This window comes from Pleurodeles waltl, chromosome 8 (genome assembly GCF_031143425.1).
Source record: "Pleurodeles waltl isolate 20211129_DDA chromosome 8, aPleWal1.hap1.20221129, whole genome shotgun sequence".
NCBI classification, from domain to species: domain Eukaryota; kingdom Metazoa; phylum Chordata; class Amphibia; order Caudata; family Salamandridae; genus Pleurodeles; species Pleurodeles waltl.
Genome location: NC_090447.1, coordinates 51283105 through 51297740, shown reverse-complemented (window position 1 = coordinate 51297740; position 14636 = coordinate 51283105). Strand labels below are relative to the sequence as shown.

Below are 14636 nucleotides of genomic sequence, written 5' to 3'. Positions count from 1 at the left end.
CCGGTAGCTCACCCACAATAATTGCATGGCAAACGGACTGCACATTTTTACTGCCAGTGTCTGTCTTTTAAGATGAGGATGCAGCAAGGATAAGAAGCACTTGACTGGTTACATGTGAACATATATGCACATGTGTGCTGACGGCACGTGGGGGACTACTCTTATGCACAGCCCAGTAACTGCCCACGGGTAGCCTGGCTCATTGGGGACTCTGCAGGGTTAGATATTTGCCTGGGATAGGCCTTATAAAGTTAGTGTGATTTACTGTTTCATCTATGGTGGCACCCTATTATACACATATTGAGACCTGCCTTAGTCTTAGGCCTACTGAGATCGTTGTCTTGAATTGGAGTGTAACCTGTGCAGAAAAATCAATTACGTAACTTCTAAATTGATATCGTTACATCTTATGGGTCATCCAGAGTTGCAGATCAGAGCCCATTCCTTTTGTTACCCTATGGTGTCCAGTAAATTAAATTCCTCTCCAGCAGCAGAAACAAAGGCCACCCCACACAAAAGGAGCAATTAACAGTACTTCTCCCAGCTTCTGGGAAGGAAAGGGGTAGGGCAAAATGATCTACGCCAATCTCTCAGCTGTCACACTGTACCTGGAATGGGTCTGCCGAAGCCCTCTGAACAAAGGAAAGTGCCCAAACAACTTGAGCTAACCCAGAAGGGGGGCTTGCTTTGAACTTAGTGTGCAAATCCCTGGCAGTGATGTCAGCAAGGGGCGGAGCTGAGACCCCAGGAGCTGATGTAACCAGTTACTCCTTGATGACACCATTTTGGACTGTCCCAGCATGCTGTGCAGGAGTGTTGTGACAGGTAGAGAGGTGATGTGGCATCCTAGAATTGGCCAGGGATGCCTGACGTCTGGAAGCTTCCTCTCCCCTTTAAAAACTCTTGCACAAGGGTAGACTCTCTCTTCCCTGTGGATTATTCTGCACTTCACTGCTGGATCCTGGGACTGCCGTGGAGAAATGCAAGGAAATCCCGGAGTAGGCCTGGATCCCATCCCTAACTCCTGCAGGCCAAACATGAAGAGGGAGCAACGTCATGCCTCCTCCATAGGCAGTGGCCTCACCTCTGCTCCCTGTACCCATGTCTGGGGGGAAAACGAGTAGACCCTGCACCAAAGGAGATCCCAGGAGGAGCTGTGGCTCCCGTGGGCAGCAAGGGAGATGCTGCCTGTGCGGGGAGCAGGCACAGGCAGTAAGGGGAGCGCTCCCTGGGCTACCCCCATTATGCACACCTAAACCATAGAAATGTAACACCTAAGCAATCTGAAAACTTGGCAGCTATGCCTGCTCAAACGTTGTGTCTTTCTTTGGCACAGCACGAGTGGAATCTGTGCCTTTTAAAGATTGTTTAGTTTCACTCCAGGTTTCCATCCTTGATTACTCTTCTACTTCCTTACTCATTCATAGGGTGTATTTGTTAAGCAATAAGCAGTATCCTTGCCTTTAAATAAGTGGATGGCTATGCTTATGTCACCAATCACATTTCTTGCCCTTTTGGTATCCTTTTATTCATTCAACACCATTTCTGCCTGGCACATGTTGATGTGTAGATTACTGGTCTTGCTCTCTTTCTCAGATGCCCCCTCCCCCCTTTTGATGTGCATCCTGTTGCCCTATGGTCAAGCTGGTACCATGTAGCTGTCTATACATTATAGTCCTTAATACAATTACAATTTGTGCTTATGTTTTGAAAACAAACATTTTTTAGGCATGGGCAGAGTGGTCAACTGCCGGCTCCACCTTGCAAGGGGGCCCTGAGAAGGTGAATTTTCAATTCGCCTTAGGGTATGATAGAAAAGTAGAAGAAACCATTCTCCCTCTCTCTCAATACCTTTATCTCCCGCTCTCCAGTGTCATCTTAAGGATGTTTGGGACACGGGACAAAACTGATTTAAACTGGTTGTCTGTGATCCTTAAAATTTAACTTATATTCAGTATTATTTGTTATAATGTGGACTTGAAAAGGCAGGAAATGGGTAATAAAACCTTAAATTGTCTTCCTAGGTAGGCTGAAAACAAGATCACTGTTCCTGCTGCACAGCTTAGTGTGTGAGGGTACACGCATCAGCTCCCCGAATAGAGATTATAAGCTCTACACAATACAGATCGCCCTAACTGCTTTCCACAGTCTCTTCCCTCCTCCCTTTTACTCATCCCAAGCCTCATCCTATTACTATAAAGTCCCAATTAACACTTTTGGATTCTTCCCTCCTCTATCCCTCCATTACTCAGTCAGTGCAACCAACCAATTAACTGACAGTAATACCAATACTGTACTCATATTTCCATATACTAATCCACCACTAATTCTTCTTAGGTTCAGCAGTAGCATGCTACTCGCCGAAAAGCTCTAGGACGCTTTGTCAGGGGTAGGAAGGCGCTATATAAATACTATCAGGGTGACTGCATTAGGACGCTCTGTGACGTCACGACGGTCGGCCATCTTGATCGGCCGGTGGTCTGGCTAAACTGAGGTAGTCCACGGTTTGTTGTTTTTTTAAATGTTCCGTGATTTAGGGTAAAACGTCAACTTTCTTGTAGCATACGCTAAGAATGAATACAGCACTTCATTTCAAGGCCGGGTGGGGAGTCACTATCAGTGCCGCCGCCTGCGGGTCATCCGCTGCAGGGAACCGACACCATTCAGAAATGGCCGCCGCGCAGCCGCTTCTGCCTTTAGTCCGTCTTTGATGCCAGTGAATGTGTCTCGGCTGCACTTCCGGTTTCGTTCTTCCGGTCTGGTCTGTGTGTCTCGGTCCCCGGTGGAGCTGGGAGCGGGCACGGTGCACGTGGAGCCGGGTGTGAGGTGAGGACCCGGGGGGCAGCGGTATGTCACGTCACACCCTCGGTCCGGTCCCGGCCGGGGCTTCCCCCGTAGCCTCCCTTAGAGCGAGGCTACCAGCCGTCCTCTCTTCCTCGATCCCCTGCGGGCCCCTCACGCGCGGGCCCGGGCCCGGTGCTTGTGCGCAGGCCGCAGCCAGGGCACCTTCACATTGCCGCCTGCGGGCTGCATGCCGGTAGACCGGTTCAAGCTCTAAGAGTGCCGCCGCTTCTATAGAAGTGAAGGGGAAATGCACGCCCGCCACCTTTTTTTCGCCTAAATCTCCAGTTTTATAATGCTGGTGTGTGCTGCGCGCAGTCCGGTTTACAGGCGTTTGTGTACAGTTTCTGCTCTTCCAGTTGTCCCGGCTGTGAGGTTGGGTAGGATTCACCCGCGCAGGATGCTGTGAGCGACGGGGGCCGCTCCCTTTGTCCAGGGAAATAGACAATTAGGGTTTGAGATAAGGAGTAGAGTTAGGGTCCGCTCGCTTAATGGCAGCGATCTACTCGCAGAGCACCCTAGTCCCGTACTGAGCACATCAGTAGTATTTCAGCGAATGCCTCGTTGCCCAATGAGCTTTATTAGGGTTTGGCGATAAGGTCTTGCAAATTCTAAGTTCTTTCTTGACTAGTAGGGAATACATGGTAGTGGACGGCTTTTATTTCAGAGCCCTTTTCTCTGTCCTGCAGCGTGCCCCACGGATCAGTATTAAGTTCAGCTCTTTTTTTTTTTTTAACTCAAATCGTGTTCCTCTCCTACCCCAAAAATATCGTTTGGACGCTTGGTTTTCACTTATGCTGATGACACCAATATAATCATCACGGGGATGGCTAGCTCGTCAGCGCCACTTCAAGCGGTGGAGAGTTGAGAGTTTTGGGTTTCACGTTCAAAATCAAAACTCCTCGCATGTAAGATAAATCGCGGTGGCCGACACTGCACTGAGCCCTTCAAGTGACAGTTTATATTTAATAGCGTCAGTACACATACTTTTTGATTTTGCAATCTTCATGTGGGCAATGTAGGCATTGATGCTTTAACGTTCATACCGGTCTTCTTAAAAATACTACCTATTGATTCGAAGTAACATTCCCTGTATTTCATGAATGCATAATTTTGCTACTCGATGCGTTTTTGAAATCTCCTCGGGCATTTTACTTTGGCTATGATGCATGTGGCTATACCTTGAAACGCAGGTTAGAAAGCATCAGTGCTTTCAGAGTAGCGCTACATTGCATGTAAAGTGGGTAACTACGTGACTGTTATTTCTGCAAGATGTTAGGTGCTTTATAGCACATAGCTCGTTTGTCGAGGTTTCACGCCAGGTTGTGACATTTTATTATTGATTCTTTACTTTTCATGATTACTTAGTAACTTGGAATTTATGGATAATGAATTTGTATAGTGGTCAATTTTGTATTTCTTTGAAATTGACACTTTGTAATTTTTTTTTTTTTTTTTTTTTTAGGTCTGGCAATCGTGTGCTGTTACATTCTCCTGCTCTTCAGACCGATAAGCACCTTCGAGTTCAGCTTCCTGTCAGCTCTGGTTTCTGTGCTATCTACAGGGAAAATAAGGCCTTTGCTTCAGTTCTTGTTGGCAGTAAGCGCCTTGGTTGGCAGGGCTGTTGGTGTCCCGCAGTAGTCAGTGGCTGGAGCTGGGCCTCTTGTGGTGTATTATTTCTTTGTGCATGGGCTCTTAGTTCCTATTTCTCTTGTCCGTTTGGAAGTTCGTCCCAAGCATGGCAGAAGTATCAATGGCTTCAGACAGTGATGACGAGTTAGCTCTTGAGGTTTTGTCTGGGTTTGTAAAAACAGTTTATGACACTGTTAAGGATGAAACCGTATCATCTAATGATTCTGTTGCAAAGCCAGCAACACCGGTCAAGAGTGAAAAGGTAAAAGAACGTGACCCATTTCAGCAGCTGCTTTTCCGAGCTGCCCAGGAACTCAACATAGAGAATACAGTGGTTGAGCAAGACAAACCGCGCAGTGGCTCTGATGCGCCTGGACAGGAGCGATTAGTGATCCCACTGGACTCAGACATTGCAGAGCAGTGCCACACTGTGTGGCAGAAGCCAGCTTCAGTAATGACTGTAGATTGGGGAATGCAGAGGAAGTACCGTGGTCGTGGGGATGGTAACATTCTGACCATTGCTCACCCTCCAGCAGACTCTGTAGTGGTCTTTGCTGCGAGTGGCGGTCGCACAACTAAAGCCGAGAACTTCCCAATCCCTGGGAAGGAGGCTAAGTCATTGGATGCCATTGGCAAAAGGATCTACCAGGCTGGGGGGCTAGGTCTCAAAGAGGCAAATGCAGCTGCTATAATAAATCGCTATCATCAGTATCTTTGGTCCCAGCTGTCTGAAATTGTAGAGGCCGTCCCTGAAGAGGAAAAGGCCAAAGTATTGGAAGTCCAAAAGGAGGGCTTGGCTGTTGTTTCATCAAGCACTCAGGCTGCCCATGATCAGGCAGATGTGTCTGCCAGGACCATGGCTACGGGCATCCTTAAACGACGGAGAGTCTGGTTTGGAATCTCGGGCATTCCTCCTCAAGTTGAGAATAAGGTGCTTGATTTACCATTTGATGGAAGCAATTTGTTTCATTCCTCCACGGAAGATGTGATAGAGCGGTCAAAGAAGGAGCCTCCCAAAAGCAATGTTACGAGGCGGGTCAACTTTCTCCGTCGCCAGAATAAAGTCATACGCCGCAAGGCCACACAGCCAAAGGTCTGATTCTAGGATTTCTCCACAGTGATACGAATGTATTTCACCTGTGGAGAAATGTCCCATCTCCCCCCCCTCTGAAAAGCTTGTATAGATGTTTTAGTACGTGCCCCTCGGTGCGATATATGTTTTTGGGGGGTGAACGACGGACTAGTGCTAACCTAAATTTGCTCCCCGACCCCCCAAATTGCATTCCCTAGTTAACACTTGAGTCTTTTTTTTTTTTTTTAACTGGACTTTTCTGAAGTGCACATTTGATTTTGGTTCACCTGCCATGGTGTGGTGTCCACTTCATTAAAATGTATTTTTCCTATGCTAATAGGGTGTTTGTGTGATGCCACTGAAAAGTATTAACATGTTGCATCGCTCAAATAACTTGTCTTCTGTATAGTCATTAAGTGGCACATCTTTTATCTTTGAGAATTCATTGCTGTACACCCACCCTCATCTTCTGTTCCTTAAAGATTTTTTCCTGGTGATACCGCACAGGGAAAACAGGGTTGTCTGAAAAGCCACACAATGCGTTTTGGCTTTCTGATGAAAATTCTTCCGGCTAGCTCATGGTTTAATTTCTCTGTAACTCAATTTCTATAGCAATTGTACTGGTGCAGACTGTGATCTTTTCCATAGTAAAGTGACTTTTCCAGACCATAAATATCCTTGCTGTTGGCCTCTATTATAAATGGCCTTTAGTTTAAAAACTGCCTCTGCCGGCCCTTCATTCATGCTGTTTTCAATCTGAAAATAGCAACCCAGTTTCTGAACGAACTTCTGGGTTCCCCACAGTCATGAAGAGCAGCTTGCAGCAAGTCCTGGAACGTTATTGTGCACTTGATTAGCTGTGTTCCTTCGTTCAGTTTGCTCTTTTGTACACAAACTTGCATTCCTGGCCAGGGAAAGGGAAGACTTTTGTAGGCGTAGTACCTCGCTTTTATCTTTGTCCTTTTTAAGAAAGGATATTGAAGGACCAACTTAGTAAAAGCCCAGTCAATTTAATTTTTAAATCCTTTTTAACGTGTTCCTTTACATGTGGGAATTTCACCCCTCCGCAGAGTACTGTGGATTTGAAAAGTGAGTCCTGTTGGGTTATAGAGCCTCATGGGTACTTGCTTTGAAGATGAGCCGGGGTGGGGGGTGGGGGGTGCTTTCGTTGAATTCCATGTTTAAGCTGATAGTTGTACTGTTAATTCGTTAGCTACGTTCATCAGCTTGGGCGTGTTTACTTTAGCTCTGCTTTTCAGGTGAAGGGTTGATTATACTTTGTCACCACTCATACCTACCCCCAACAGAGAAATTAGTTGGTCACCACCGCCTACATGGCAGTGGTTGTGTCAGCCTGAAAATATATTTTAAGCTTTGCTTTTGTTGGGGTTTGGGCGATGATTGAATTCTGCACCCTGCATGAGTGATTCCCCATTCTCGAAAATGTCACATCTCTGTGGGTGGGCACTGTGCAAGTGCATAAGGCAGGGACACAGGTTGGTTGGCTCTCCTCTTTCTTGGAGCTGTGATTTGGGTGATTGCTAAATGAAGAATGTCATGTCTGAATCACTAGAGTCCCCCTTGTAAGGTGTATGTATGATAGATATGGTGGTAATCACTTTGTTGTACATAGCTACTCATTATTCTTTGAGCGTCCCATTCCAGCTTTGACACAACATTTTTACTATGTTATTCCTTTGCTTTAGAAACGCGCCATTTATTTAACAATTTAATTTCAGATCGTTAATGCTTTGCATGTTGCTTGGGAGAGCCGTTTTCATTGTTAAAAAGTTTCCATTGTGTGGTTCTGAATTCTGTTAAAATCCAGACATATCTTGGCCATTTTTTCTCCAGCTTAGTATATTTTGCAAATATGCTTCTCGTGCTTAGTATAAATTAACCCTTATGGTCAGAGGAGCCATTTCAGTTGCTACATTCTTTGGGTTTAGTGGTAGACTTTGTTCAGATAGGTATTTCCCTGTGGTTAGATGCAACAGACCATGGCTGAGAGCTGCTCTCGCCCACGTTGGGAGAAAGATTGCTTCCTTGAACATCTTTGAATACACTGTTTGTTCAGACGACTTGCCAATCCCACCCTGTCCGGAACCCGCAGCCCTGATCACATTCAAACTAATGATTGATGGGAAGAAAGAACATGCATGTAAACCTGTACTTCACGTAAGTAGCCTCATTTATTTTGCATTTGATTTATTGCTTCTCTGAATGTGCGTTACTGGATTCCGTTGTGTGTGTGAATTTTTGCTGCATTAAAATACTCCACTTACATAAAGCAATTCGCCACAACAAAACCATCTTGGTGAGCTCCTCATCTTTATTTCTCAGCATATGAATAGCAACATCCAGCCCACAGCCTATTTACCCATGGCGATAGTCAGTTTTCAGGCTTCTGTCCATTATTAAGTCAGGGGATGAACATTAGGTGTAAGTTACTGATTTAAAATTTAGCCTTATAGACTACTTGTTTGCCTGTGCGCTGGCTGAATTTGTCAAAATTCGGACTAACAAAAAAAGTAAGCTAATTAAATTTTGCCTGAGACATGTCGGCCGTTTAGGCGGATTTTTTTTTATGAAGTTGGGTTTCCTAATCCATTAGAAAAGATGGAATTTGCACCTCGGAGGGCTCAGCAGAAGACACTAGGATCCAGAAGGTTTTTGGATGCAGCATGACCTTTGCAGTGTTCAAATAATATGACCAGTGCTCAGTTTGCTGGATTTGTTGATGAAGCAGACCAGATCTCAGCCATGTCCCTGGCATCCCTCAGCCTGTGGCAGTTAACAAAGCCCGTAGGTCTCGCCTATTTGAGAGCTGTTGCCTTTGCTGGTGTCTTCTAACCACGTGTACGGCAGCATTGCTGCAGTTTAGTGGAGTGGTACAGTTGCGGGTTTGTAAAAGTGCATTGTAAAAAGACAAGGAAGAGCAGAGACGAGAAAAAATGCACATACTCGGTCCATGCACCAGGGATGAGCTAGAACAAGAAAGAAAAGGAATCCTCCAGGACCTGAGTAATCGTAAGATTCCAAGTGAGTGTCAGCGGAAACTAATGGTCTGCTCTGGGGGGCTTCTAAGCGCACTGAATTGTAAACAGTGTCTTGCAGCACAGAGCGGACAAGGTATCAGCAAAACCTAGAATCGGAAGTATCCGCCTCAGACGACGGCTGCTGTAGATTAGTCCAGGCTGGTGTGTGTTTAGCTTACACAATTAGGAAGGTAGAAAATATGCCTTATTAAATTGGATTGGGGTTTAAGTACAATGGCATCTTTCCTGGAAATGCTACCAGGCCGTGATCAATAGAGGGCAAGAATTTTGAATGAATTACAGTTAAGGGTGGTAGAGAAGTAGATTCCAAACTGTTGTAAAGTTGTTTATTGGTGTATGCTACTGATGTAGTTTGAGTTTGTGTGCCCACTGTTTGTTTTGAGAGCCTCTGTCGTCGCACCAAACACCAAGGTAACAGTACTGTTTCTCTACTGTAGTTTCCCCGGTTTGCCAACCACTTATCTTACAATAGTTATTGCTAAAAAACGAACACCGTAGATTAGTAATAAGTTGAGGATTTCTTTAAAACAATCTTAAAACTATTAATCATTAAGGGCTTTCTGCAGTCCTGCAGCTGTGTGATCAGATGACCGTGTCCTCTGCATATTGCAGAGACTGAAGAGCCAGAGGTGAACTGAGGGGGTGGGACCCTTGGACCTTTAAAGCTTCTGCCAAATCCACTGCATATAAAGGAAAAAAACATGGAATGCAAGCACGCAGCTGTGTTTAAGGCTTCTGTTTGGTTTTATTTTACTAGAAAAGTGCCAGTTGTAGGTGAGTTAAACTTCATCCCAAGGGTACCAAGAAAGAGAATGAATGGCTCTCAACCGAGGGGAAGTGATTCTCCATCTTTGTAATTTGGACCAACGTATTGAAAGGTCCATTCCGTCGAAGACCATTCTATTGTTTCTAAAAACAAGCAAGCAAACTGCGCTTTTTCACCTTTAATGACTCATATATTATTGAAAAACCAAGGATGTTATCTGCGGTGTTACTAGTTCCTCTGAAGCCTTTGTGTGTGGGTGGCACTAAGTTATAAGATTGAACCCAAGATTCTGATTCTTTTAAGGATTTTAGCGTTATGTTTGGCTTCACCACTAAAGCAGATATGTAGGTCCAGGTGTAATGGACTGTTCAATCCCTGGAGGCATTAAGCGGCCAGAGGATAGCACATGGAGTAAACCCAAAGCGACAAAGGAGCAGCAGTGTAGACTTGCAATAGTATACACTCAGTAGGAATGTGGGGGTGGAAACCACATAATTAACTGGTGTTTGGAATTCACTCCTGTTGTGCCCTCCCAGAATTGTTGCTGTTCCAGTCTTTTGGTGTGGCATAAACAGTAAAATCTTGGAAAGGAATATAACTTGGCTAACAAGTGAGTGGTAGAGAAAAGAAAATATAAGTGAGCGATAAGGAGCAGATGTTCTGGCCTTTTTTCCTAATTATCTAATAGGAGAGAGGACGTGCCATAAGAAGTGATGTCATGGAAAGAAAGATTACATTGTCAGTGAGTGGCCACAAAGTCAAATCCTGGAGCGGATGGCAGAGGGAGTTAGGCAACAAAATCAAGACAGTTCCTGGTGCAGAACCAGCACAACATAAGGAACAGCATATTGGAAAAAAGTCCATGAAGCATCAAAGCCCTGTCCTTGGCTGCTGGTAGTGGCTTCCACACCAAACTCTGCCAACTTTAAAGCAACACATATGGCAAACAAGGAGCAGGTTTTGGATTGTCTGTCATCTGTTCTCTTTAAAGTGGTAAGAATTGGTTGTGGTGCAGGAGGTTCTAACATGCCATGTTCTGGTTGTATCACATTTGACACGTCTGGTAGGCATACTTTATAAGAGTGCATGAGAATGGATACAGGTGTGCTTCATTCCTCTTAACTTATTATTAATGAATCCTTTCATGAAGGATGTGTTGCGCTGTGTCCTTTGGATGTCAGACTAGCTTGGCCATCATTGAGACTCACTAAGGGTTCCTTGTATATATCTAGCTAGTGATGGAAGGGTGTGTCTTCGAGTGAGTAAAGATTGCTCCGACCTGAAACCTAAGCCATGTTTCTATGGCCTTCCAAAAGACTAAGTGTTTTTTAGGATTTCCTTATTTGAATTTTGGGGGATTTGAATTTGACAGGGCGGCAACACTTTTACTTGTAGAACTTTGACATACAGCGGTGGTGATGTCTGTTTTTTTTTTTTTCCTGATCTGGAACATTAATGTAATTCGTAGGAGCCCTCTGCTTAAGCATAGTGCTTAGAAATCAATCTAACGAGCAACTGGGAGAAAATGAATGCTCAACATGGGAGGGATTTTACAGTTTGAAGGTTTAGGATGTATAAGAGTAGCTACTTACTTTTGGACCTGTTGCACCTTTTTAGGAGAGCATTTGAGGACTCTTGGGTGTACAGTCTTTGTTGTCTAGATGATAGAGTAAAAGACAGACTGTAGTTTGAATTCTGTATCTAGCATTATTCCCTGGATTTTTACTCTATCCTCTGAAGAGGGATTCCTGGCCTAGCAAGGCTGGGGTCTATTGTAGCAGCTTCTTGTATCCACATCTGGGGCAGTATTTTATTCAACACCAATGAATTAAGATACCAATTCCGAAAATTTTTGGGACTTTTGCATGTATAAAATAAGTTGGTCCAAAGGATTGAATCTGTCATGGTAGAGGGTTATGGTAAATGTTGTAGATGGGGGATGGACGAGTCCTGAGAAACACCAGTGTGTCTTCAGTGAGGTTTGAAGATATATCTGTGTCGAGAGATGTTAAAGTTTGCTAGGAGAGAAGCTGTGCAGTCCAAAATCGGGTAGTGATCAGGACAAAGGATCAAAAGCTACACCAAAGAGGTCCCCGCGAACTTCAAACGCGTTACTCCTGATTCCAAAATCACTCGGCATACCTTCTCTGGAAATGCACCTAGAACTTGGAATGCCCTGCCACGGTATCAACGTAACAATCATTCATTCCTACACTTCGGGGGGGGGGGGGGGGGAGGACTCAAATTACTTCTCTCCCAGTACCTTAATCCACTCACCTAAAACAATCAGCTTCCCAGACGAACTTCCCCCTCCTACCAGCATTTAACCTGAATAACTCTACCTTTTGAATTTATCTGTGCATTCCTCGAACATTTGAAATAACCTACGTTTGCTACCTCTGAACTTTATACGCCATCCTACCCCACCATCGGTCATATTTTATTACCATGTATGCCCATTGATTTTATTATTTTCCTCGCATTGCTGGTAAATGCTGCAGATAACCGGCTACTCCTCCACCGTTTACATGCTGTTACCATGTTCTGCCTATTGTTTTTATTTTCCTTGTATATTCTCTAAATGTTGCTATGCACATTCTAAAAAACTCTGATACCCTCAGGTCAAGTTCGTTCTATACAAAACTCAAGATAAAGGTATAAATCTACCCTTCCCCACCAGTCCTAGTACGGCTCTGTAAACTGACAAAGTATAACCCTTTTAACGTTTAACTCTGTGGTACTGATGTTTTCTCATGGAGTTAGTGTGGAGGTTCTTGGGTTCAGCACTCAGCAAACATTCATTGGTATATTAACCGATCGTCCTACCCATTTCTTACATTTCTAGAATAAATGTACTTTAATAAAAAAACTAAACTCAGTACTACACACATGGAAATGTACAGGATGCAGTTTAGTGTGCTGGCTTGTCTCTTCCTGCTATTGGTCCCCCAACCTTGTGTTCAGGTGGTTCCCTTCCCCTGTCATTACCTAGAATGAATAGTCTCAGGTGTATATTATGCCTGTAGTTTTGTTATTGCGCAGTCTTTCTTTTCAATTAACTGAACTCTTCATTTCAGCCCTATTAATCCGGCCACACACACAGCTGTGCTCGAGTGGGAGGTAAGCCCTTTACAGGCCTCACTAGCTAGATGGAGAGCACGGCTTAGGTGACCATTTTCTGCAGTCTTGCCTCCTGTGTAGGCCCTCTGGACACGGGGAATGCTGCAGGGTTGGCAGATTACTTCCTTCTCTCAACAATCCTCTAGGTGCTTCTTGGTAGGTGACCAGCTGGTAAGCAGTGTTCGGCTTGGATGTTGTTTCCATGTCGGGGATACACCAGTTCCTTTTACAGTGGTCCTGAGTACTTCTTGGACCACTCCCTTCTGTGGTTTTAGAAAACCTGGAACTGGAATGACAAGTGGGTCCCACTTTTATCAGTAAAAGCAGGCAGTATGTGTATCCACTGTTTGTGCTTTCAGACCAAGTCTGCGGTTCTTTCACGTGTCCTTTCTAGGCTTCTCTCCAAGGTCTACCATTTATGTAGAGTGATGCTTCTCACAGCAGGGTGGTCCCAACCTGAAGTGCCCACAAGGAGGCACAAAGAGGTCCAAACTTTCTGCACATGGCTGTACGCAGCCAAACTGCTGAAAAAACAAAAGGTTGAACTCCCATAATCCAACAGCCCCCCCAAAAAAAAGTCCCTTTCACCTTGCACAACACAGTTTTCAATCCCACCCTTCAATCTACCAAGTTCTTTTTTGCAAGACTAATCAGCAGCTCCTGATTTGCAGAAGGATATTAACATTTCCAACAGAGTCTAGACTCCTTTCCCCTCTCTTCTGTCTCTAGGTCTTCTCTCTGAAACTTTGGAAATGCCAGCAGTACAGTTTAATTTTCGGGGCATTCAGCCCTAGCTCTCTCGTGCAAAACACTATTCTAAGTGCACACTAAATCGACCTGGGCCGAACGTACTGAGTTTTACTCAGTGCAGTTACAGAAAACTCTGCAAGGTTCCACGAACAGACGGAAATAGGCGTGTCTCATTGTGATTTAGCGCCAGACGTTCGATCCGCACTGAAACATAATTGTGAATGGCACTACCCAACGCACCAGGAGGAGCGTCACCCTCCCTGGCTAAGGGCTAGGAGCTGTAAAATAAAACAATATTTACTTATTTTATTTTATAGCTGCTGGCTCAGCCAGCAGCATGTGCACGGAGGGGTGGGGCTGGGCCAGGGGAGGTATGAGAGGGGAGGAGAGAGTGCACCTAAGTGCGCATGTTTGGCTGGCTGTCTTAGGCTGGCCAAACACATGCACAATTAGGTTTCTCCAACCAGGCTGTGTTGGACAGCCAGGCTGGAGAAACTGCACAGACCCCAGGTTTGTCTGAGTGGCAGTCCAAGCCATTCAGACTAATCCTTACGGTGCTTTCATGCTAGGTTTAGCATGAAAGCAGCTCCAGGATTGCTGGGAGAGCCTGTGCTGATGTTCCAGTGAATGCTTGGATACCAGAAGAGGAGTGCGAGGCGGCCTGTGGCGTCTGTGAAAGCACATTTTATTTTTCTTTTATTACATTTTTTAAAATTATTTCTAACCCCCCCCCCCCCTTTTATTTTATTTTTTTTAACTCGCAGCATCTACCACTATTCCAACCTCTAGAGATCTCTTTTAGCTACTATTAAACCCAGCCATTAAAGCGCCCTTTGGTAGTGTGTGGGCCCCAAACACTTCTAGCGTTGAGATGGCAAAGACGTCACAGGCAGAGAAGCCTTGCAATGATGTCACCTGTGGAAGTTTGGTGCCCCACCACAATGGAGTCTCCAGCGTGAGACATTGGCCCACCCAATGGCCTTCAAGGCTGCCTGTGTGGGAGGTGGAAGAGCCGTAGACGCTGCCCCACCGTACAAGTGTGGACCCGCAAGCAACCATGCCTCTACTGAATGCGCCTGGTTGGTAAAGCCCCCAAACCACCACCCATTAACAATAACGTGTGCCGCCCAGTAATATTAGTACATCGGGAGTGGCAATCCTTCCCTTAACAGCTGGCATGCAGCATTATCCCAAAGTAATATGAGGTACACTGCCATTCCACAATAATAATCTGATTAGTATGTTAACTGTACAGAAAAGTTTTTATCAATCAGGAATGGGTGGTTCTGCAATTGGTAGAGTAGGCATGGTAAAGAGATGATTTTGAAGTTGGCCGAATGCCCCAGAAGGGGAACGGTGGGCCAGAACTTAAACATGAGGCTTGCGGTGACCAACT

The 14636-nt window shown here is 45.1% G+C and overlaps 1 protein-coding gene across 1 annotated transcript in view; it reads left to right on the top strand.

The window, feature by feature from the left end:
* Positions 1 to 2722: 2722 nt before the first annotated feature.
* Positions 2723 to 14636, top strand: part of LOC138249700 (uncharacterized) — a 31864-nt gene continuing 19950 nt past the window's right edge. The window contains exons 1-2 of the mRNA XM_069203690.1: positions 2723 to 2826; positions 4307 to 7723. Of these exons, the coding sequence (XP_069059791.1) occupies positions 4580 to 5572 (993 nt within the window). The 5' untranslated portion in view covers positions 2723 to 2826; positions 4307 to 4579 and the 3' untranslated portion in view covers positions 5573 to 7723. The remainder of the gene's footprint in view (positions 2827 to 4306; positions 7724 to 14636) is intronic.